Below are 8,252 nucleotides of genomic sequence, written 5' to 3' on the forward strand. Positions count from 1 at the left end.
GCGCTGCTTTTGGACTCGCCGTGGCGTTTGGCTGGGGGGCGCCGTCCGCCCGCGCGCGGTGCCCGCCGGGAAGGAGGCGGTGTCATGGCGGCGGCGGGCCCGGCGCGGCCGCAGCCCGCAGCGCTCGCCCTGCTCGGGCCGGCGCCCGGCGCGCCCAGCTGCCCTCACGGTGAGCGGGCCCGGCGCCACCTCCCGAGCGTCCCTGTGCTCGGCCCCCGCCGCGCTCCCTGCTCTGCAGCGGCCTTTGCCAAGGCCTCCTTCTGGAAGCTGTGAAATCCATCTACAGGTGTTCTCTGTGTTATCGTATCCTCGCGTTTGTCCCTAGGTCCCGCGCTTCTGTTTGTGAAGACCAGCCAAGGAAAAGAGGAAGGAAGAAGATTCTATGCTTGTTCGGCTTGTAGGGATAGAAAGGATTGTAATTTTTTTCAGTGGGAAGATGAGAAGGTAAGAGAGCACCTCTGCCATGAGAAAGGCGGGGAGAGTTTGGCTTATTCAGCGCGGAGAGGAGAAAGCTCCGGGGAGACCTTTTAGCAGCCTCCCAACACCTGAACGGGGCCGCCAAGAAATCTGGAGAGGGACTTTTGGCAAGGTCTGTAGTGGAAGGGTAAGGGATGATGGCTTTAAGCATCCAGAGGATGGGTTTAGATGAAATATTAGGAAGAAATTTTTTCCTGTGAGGGTGGTGAGGCACTGGAGAAGTTCCCAGGGAAGCTGTGGATGCCCCGTCCCTGGAAGTGTTCAAGGCCAAGCTGGATGGTGTTCTGAGCAACTTGGTCTAGTGGGAGGTGCCCCTGCCCATGGCAGGAGGGTTGGAACTGGGTAACCTAAAGTCCCTTCCAGCCCGAATAATTCTGTGGTTTTGTGAAACACTGGTGATTTTTTCCACTATTTAGGAATTTTAAAATATATTTTATTGTGGAAATCCTGGCAAATGCTCTCTTCTAAACTTTGTGTAATAGCTGATACTAAGCTGAGCACTTATTTCTGTCAGGAGAGCTTGTTTCAGGTATAGCTTTCAATAAAGGCTGTGTACATTTTAAGCAAACCTGGCATTTTTTTTATTCTGTTGCCAAAACATAGGGGAAGTTTGCCAATGCTATGCAACGTTGAACAAAACTGTGTACTTCTGATCCCAAGATGCCCTTATTTTCCCTAATTAAGATGGAGAAAATCTATTGGATGCAAACAACAGTGGGGTATACAAAATACTGAGATGGTGGGGCTTGGCATGATGCCCAGTAGTCTCAGAATATGTGCAACAATTTCTCTTTGTCATTAATTTTGAATATTACTTGTATTATGATGTCTTTTTTGTATTGAATTTTATTGTCGTCTCCTTTAAGCAAATTTGACCAAATGTCTTGAAACTTTGATGTGAAACCATAAGTATGTTTTATGGGGACAAAGCAGAAGACTCAAGAGTGTGAGAGACTGAAATGTTAAAGACTCAGGTGCAGATCATAATAAGGAGCTGTCATGCTTTTAAAATTATTTCACACAAAAGACTTGGCCAATATTTCTACTGTCATCAGTTTTTCAGGATCAGATCAAAGTTCTTCAGAGGGAGCACAACTGCTGGCACACATTAATAGAAGGGATGGCTCTTTCCATCTTCCTTATAATCACCTTTTGAGTTTTTCTCTGAGTATCACATGTGATAGGAGAATGAAATGCATCGTTTAAATTCACAGTGAGAGGTTGGTGTTGTTTTGTAGCATGTCCTTTTGCTGCAAATGTACTTGTTCTTCTGAAACAACAAATGCAATTATTTTTCAATGCAAAGTAGCTAAAGCATGACACCTTTGATGCACCCTTTTTTCGTGTTGAGATTTGATGCACAGTACACAGTAGCTGCTGTTAGTTTTGTGACTTTTCATGTATGCAAATTTTGCAGGTGTCAGAAACTAGGCTTGCAGCACGTGAAGAATATAATAGAAATCATCAGCCTTCTTTTACACACAGGCAGAACGTGGACAGGTATTGTTAACATATATTTTCTTCAGTAAAGATGTAGTAGTACAGGTTTAGGCACTCTGAATGTAGAGAACATTTCAGTATTCTTTAAAATATGAAAAGAAGAATTTGGACAAATAACTGTTTGTACAGCAATGGAAAGGAAATAGCATGAAGTGTTTAACTAGTATTTTCAACCCAGGAACTGGGAGATTGAGGTTGGGGTTTTTTGTGTGTGTGTATAATCATTCTTCTGTTAGCACTCATAATGTGCTTAGAAGAGGTCAGTAGCAATTTCTGTTAAAAAAAACTTATTCCTGACCTTAGTCTGCAAAAGTAACAGGCTTAACATTGTGAAAAGCAGCAAAGGTTGCATAGTAACAAGTGATGTCTGAATTTTGTGTATAAGCATACCAGAGTTTGCTGATTGTTGATGGAGTCTTCACTCTATAATCCAGTTATTTTATGGAGATTCCCAGTAAGTTTGGTGACAATATTTTATGTGTTTCAAAGTGTCCTTTGAATATTTCTTTTTTTATAAATAATACTTCATTCTCATGGAGTTTTAAGAGAGCTGTGTAAACTGCATTGTCTGTTTAAATGTCTGAATTCCTAAAATATAAAAAACCCCTCCATAGCTCCCCTTTGTTAGAAGCTTTTTTCAAACTTTGTTCCCTATTGTCTTTTGTATTTAAAGGTACAAGAATTTTTTTCTGTTGCCATTATCAAAGAGGAGGTTTTGCCAGGAATGCCAGCAATTGCTATTGCCAGCAGAATGGGAAAGACACTCAGATCACCAGTTCCTGTGTAATATCACAACTGCCCAGCTGAAAAGTCCAAGTCAACTTCTATATCCACTGGAGAATAAAAAAACAAATGCACAGTATTTATTTGCAGACAGAAGTTGCAAGTTCCTACTGAATCTCCTTGTAGATTTAGGATTCAGACGAGTGCTGTCTGTTGGGACACCCAGGTACATCAATGAGAATTGTTGCATTTTGAAATAATATTTCTCTCTCAAAACTGTGCAGCTTGCTAATGATTACATAGTCACTGATCCTCCCTTAATAAGAGGTTCACTATGCTTTTATTGGTTGGGATTATCCAAGCATCTAGTGGGGTTTAGCTTTGAACTAGATGCTTGAGAAGACTATGGCAGCAGTGCAGATAACACACATACACACTTCAGATCTCTTTGGTACTTATGGAAGTGACACTGAGTTTCTTACCTTATGCTTTATTTTTGTGTGAGGTGATCCAGTAGGCTTCACTGACTTCTCATCTTTTAAGACTAAGGTGTTTTTCTAACTTTGGCTACAGCCAAATGGAATCACCCACGTTTAGACTACTCCATTTTCTCTATCTGTTTGGTTTATGTTTAGTGAAGTACCAGGCATTGTCTTGCAAGATCATTTCTGAAGTTGGTGATTATGTGTTAAATTTTTTTCTTCCAATTATACTTCAGGCTTCATGAAATGATCCAGTTGAAAGCATCACAAGAAGAAGAATTCAGTGTTAGAAGCCTTCTGCTAGATATTGATTTCAGGTAGGTTTTAACAAATGCTTATGTATCTGAAGAACATGTTAAAAGATGTGCATTCTTACTGCTTAAAGAGATAAATTGGTGGTTTTCCCTTTCTTGTCTCTGCATCTCTGTTCCTGTACACATACAGAAATGATATCCAGTTGTTGAGAAAAGTAAGTATACTTAATAATTTCTCAGTGTTGATATGTGTTGTCAGTAATCAGAACCCAAAGATGATGTTTTTCTTGAGGCCTGTTTTCACTCTTACTACTCCTTAGGATAGACAAGAAGTTATTTATATTTTTCTACTACTATCAAAACTTAATTTTACAGGTATTCACAATTTTATACGGAGGATGAATTCTGCCACTACAACATGTTCAATCATCATTTTTTTGGTGGAGAGGTAAGGCCAAGTACTTATTAAGTGATTTGGTAAAAAAGTGCATGTTGTTGATACAAAATTTTTTAAGAAACTCATGACTAATCTAGTAGAAATCATTATGGGAAAACATGGATTAATTAAGAACATTTTAATAAAAGCAGCAATTAAAGTGTGTAAGCATCATTAGTTAACATAAATTTAATAGTCAACTTTGAATTGAGTGGAAGAGAACTACTGAAAAGGAACCAGTCTCATTCTTTGATTTTCAGTAATGTTTTTATATGTTAGCTGAACAGGGCACCTGTTTTCAATCCTTCAAATCTAGGTACACTTTTTGTGGGTTTTTTTAATACTATTCAAGAGGAAATTCACCTCCACAAGAGGGGGAAAAAGTTCCATCTTCAAAGTTGAAACTTCTATAGTGAGCAGTTTATTGCCAGAGACAATATGTTTTTACAGTTCTTGAGTTGTTATTTCTGGAAATTAACCTCTGTTTCTTACAGGTTGCACGTGAAACTTGCAGGAAATTCTTGTATGAAGAGAATGGTGAAAGAGTCATTATGGTAACTGATCCCCCATTTGGAGGTTTAGTGGAAGCACTGGCTTCTAGTTTTAAAAAACTGATGGCAATGTGGAGTGAGACAGAAAAAGAAGGTATGTATTACAGCCAGATGGGTGGCTTGTGCTGTAACATCACTTTAAAGAAAAAATTATAAGTGTGATTCTTGTTACTCAGGTGGATGTGAGCACACTCATGTTATAATTTCTAAAGATGAACTGCCATATATCTAATTCCCTCTCTTGATATTTTTAGTTCAGTAATTCCCAATTCTCAAAGTCTGGCTTAAAAACTTTTCCTATTTCTTTTCAAAATCTACTTTGCCATTAAAGTGGACTTTAAAGGTATAGAAAAATAAGCTATTAAACCAGTAGTTTCTTAGCAACCTAAGTGGATGTCAAGAATTTAGTTAATGGCACTTACATCTCCACATGTAAAATATGCCTAAACTTTTTCACTTAAGAGAACTAATTCTTCTGCTCACCATGATGTACATATCCATGTTTGTGTTTGGAATGTTCACTGTAAATTTCTCGTGCTGCATGTCCTGTGTTTTGCTCCTATATACACCACAGTCTTTTCATTGCTAGGTCATGGCAACAAAGAGATGCCCATGTTCTGGATATTTCCATACTTCTTTGAGTCTCGCATTCTTGACTTTTTCCCAAGCTTCAGTATGATGGATTACCAGGTATGGCTGAACTCAATGAATCTGCTCAATACCAGCTGTGTGCAACAGGAAGAGGAATATAAGTGAAAGCAGGTGTGATGCTAGTGCTTCTCTGTAGCTGGGCCTTGCTCATGTCATATTTGCACTAATTCTGAGAGGTGCTTGTGGCAGAGGTGAGAGGTAACTTGATGAAGAGTATTTCATTTTTCACAGATGTTGAAATGTCAGTGGATAGTGCCCAGCCCTAGGAAAAAAATACATATATAAAAAAATTAAGGTCTTTCCTCTGCAAAATTGCTGGGATCAGAGTACCATTACAATGATGGAAATGTTTGGAATTACTTGATAAGTGAATTTGTCAGTGATAAAGCAATATTCTGGCATCAGCTTCTTCAATATCATATCCATTCTGTGCATAGTTTAAGCACACGTAATTCAGTGTGTTTTGAGAGCTCAGTTATGGGTGTTCATGATGCTCAAGGTTTATTTTTTCATGTAACAACTCTGCGTGAATTTTGACATTGATGTTCTGAAGAATGTATTTGTGTCTTGTAGAATGAAAATTTGCTGAAGAAAATGGAAAAGTCATGCTAGGCTAGCCTCTGCATTCCTGCCAGTGTTCAGAGCTAGGAGTTTTTGTGACAAGTCTCTGAAGGCAGTGCTGGAAAAAGCAGGTTAATTTGATTTTCAGTTTTGTAATTATTCTGAGATGGATTAAGATGTCATCTCTTGTACTGACAAACTACATAGATCCATTTTGTTTAGCAGGTTGCTCTTTTAAACAACTGCAATGTTATCTTACATATCCCATGCAAATGAGCAAAAATGAATAAGTACAATATGATTATTGAAGTATTGCGAGTCTAGCCTAATACTGTTTGCACAAATTTGAAAGCAAATAAGACAGAAAACTTGATGTAGGATTTATAATCTGATTTGAGTTTACAGTCTTTTATACAAACACAAACATTTCATAAGGTACCTATAAAGATAATAAATATGTAAATAGCTCTGCTTGTGCTTATAATTCAGTTTAAGACTTTTTTATGGTTTTATTTTTCTAGGTAGACTATGATAATCATGCACTGTATAAACATGGCAAGACAGGTCGTAGACAGTCTCCCGTCCGTATTTTCACCAACCTTACCCCAAGTATGATTGTGCTTCCTGAGGAAGAGGGATATAGGTAAGATGTTAATGCTCAGGTGACTTTTAAAAGTGTCCTGGTTCTTAATTAGGGCATAAAGTCTCCAAAGGAGTTTGAGATGGTGCTGTTCAGTAGTGTCTGGCCTAACTTGGTTGCCAGGCTTAAGAGCACATTTTTCTGTCTCATTCTAAAGTTGCATATTATATAAACAGTGTTTAGGAAAAAAAGACATTTACATTTTCCAGTGTAGAATGATGTGGTTCCTTATTTTGTCTGTAGGAATTAGTGTCTATATCTGCACGAGAGATTTACAGCTATGTCTGATAATCAGCTGTTAATACAGTAGTAAAAAATGAACTTGAGAGAGAAGCATCGAAGGCAGAGGAATTTATTTTAATTTACTACTGATACTGTTGATAATTTGACCTGAATTTTACTGTGTGGGTGTACTGTGTGTAAATGGCCTAAGTGGTCATTTATGCAGCAAAGATACAATTTTTAATTCAACAATGTGGTTTTGCAGTCCTTATATTGGTTGTTAAGGCTGTATGAAATTAATTGTTTTGTGAGCAAATAGTGGACCAGTACATCTTTTTCCCCAGATTTTGCACTGCATGTCAGCGATATGTTAGTTCTGGTAACCAGCACTGTGAGATATGCAATTCATGTACATCAAAAGTAAGTATTTTCACTTCTTTCTGAATGGAAGTTTTAGCACTAGTCAGATAACAACCTCTGTAATACTTGCTTTGCTAAAAACCTGATACTGAGTTCCATGGGAAACTCGCAGTAGTTCAGTTTCATAGACTTATTACCTTCACAGTACATCTTCCATAATCCACTAGGAATTAATTTCTCTTTCCCTAATTTCTTTGTGTTGGAAAGAGAACAGTGCTGCTTGCCACTTAGACTAGAACTTGCCCAGCTGTGGTCTGCTGACACATGTATTTTTTGTTATGCTTTGAAGTTGTAGAATTTGCTAATTTCAAAATTTCAGCTGTGGTTTTCACAGATTCTCAGGACTGTTTCTGAGTTGCAGTCCTTCCTACAGAAGAGTTGTTACTGTAAACAGTGGGGACCCTACATGAGTAGTTCTGTTTTAAGATAAAATCACTGTGGGGGTTCAATAAACAAAATCATTTATTTGCCTTTTGTAGGATGGCAGACGATGGAAACATTGTGCTCTTTGCAAAAAATGTGTAAAACCCTGTAAGTACAGAAAAATTTCTGAATAAAAGTGCACTTAGTCCAAAGAAACTGAGATTCCAAACCAGATGACAAAGTATTCTGTGGAAGAAGTAAAATGTGGTAATAAAAAAGACACAACAAACAAAAAGTCTCTGTTTCATACAAGTTGCTGTTCTTTAGTTTAGGTGTACTTGCACTGTGTGGAAATGTAATAAATTCTTGTCAAGGCACAGTAACTTCCATTTATACTTACCATGGCAAAAGAGAAATATTTCCATTTGTCATACAAGTGTTTACTAATTTTGTAAACTTTGAATTTCATAAACAAGTAGGCAATTACTAAAATGTTTGTGACATCATAAAAAAATGGTTTCATGTGCAAATTTAGTTCTTATTTATACCTCTGTATAAATAGCTGAAGCAGTTATTTTTATTACTGTTATAAAAATCAAAATCTGTATGTACATTGTAATATCTGCACTGTTTTTCTTTCAAAGATGACACACAGGATAAATGTTCTAATGACAAAATAATTCACACATAATTGCACAGTATGTCTAGTAATGTGATAAGGGACCAGAAAGTGACTACATCCATCTCTGCAAAGCTTATCCAGAATTAAAAACCTGGCAATGAGGCCTGTATTTAAAGCTTAGTTTCAGAATGCTCATTTTAAACTTTTCATGTTATATATTTTGCAGCTTGGTTTCACTGTAGCAATTGCAACTGCTGCACTCTGGAGAAGCACAGCTGTGAGAAGAATGATGTTGGCTGTTTTGTCTGTGGCAAGGCAGGTCACAAGCGCAGTGCCTGTCCCAGTCTCTC

At 37.9% G+C, this 8,252-nt stretch overlaps 1 protein-coding gene across 1 annotated transcript; it reads left to right on the top strand.

Annotated features, from left to right (window-relative positions):
• Nucleotides 1-36: 36 nt before the first annotated feature.
• ZCCHC4 (zinc finger CCHC-type containing 4) lies at nt 37-7,595 on the top strand. Its single transcript, XM_079306715.1, has 11 exons — nt 37-169; nt 326-444; nt 1,895-1,977; nt 2,651-2,926; nt 3,419-3,499; nt 3,812-3,884; nt 4,367-4,517; nt 5,013-5,113; nt 6,157-6,278; nt 6,842-6,917; nt 7,397-7,595. Exons 1-11 carry the CDS (start codon nt 85-87, stop codon nt 7,472-7,474), a joined length of 1,245 nt encoding a protein of 414 aa, XP_079162841.1. The 5' UTR covers nt 37-84; the 3' UTR covers nt 7,475-7,595.
• The last annotated feature ends 657 nt before the right edge of the window (nt 7,596-8,252 follow it).

Source organism: Erithacus rubecula (genome assembly GCF_903797595.1).
Source record: "Erithacus rubecula genome assembly, chromosome: 5".
Lineage (NCBI taxonomy): Eukaryota > Metazoa > Chordata > Aves > Passeriformes > Muscicapidae > Erithacus > Erithacus rubecula.

Coding starts and splice junctions, on each gene's coding strand:
- ZCCHC4 (XM_079306715.1), top strand. CDS start 85: ATGGCGGCGGCGGGCCCGGCGCGGCCGCAGCCCGCAGCGCTCGCCCTG. Junction 2,927..3,418: donor CTGTCTGTTGGGACACCCAG/GTACATCAATGA, acceptor ATTATACTTCAG/GCTTCATGAAATGATCCAGT. Junction 4,518..5,012: donor GAGTGAGACAGAAAAAGAAG/GTATGTATTACA, acceptor TTTCATTGCTAG/GTCATGGCAACAAAGAGATG.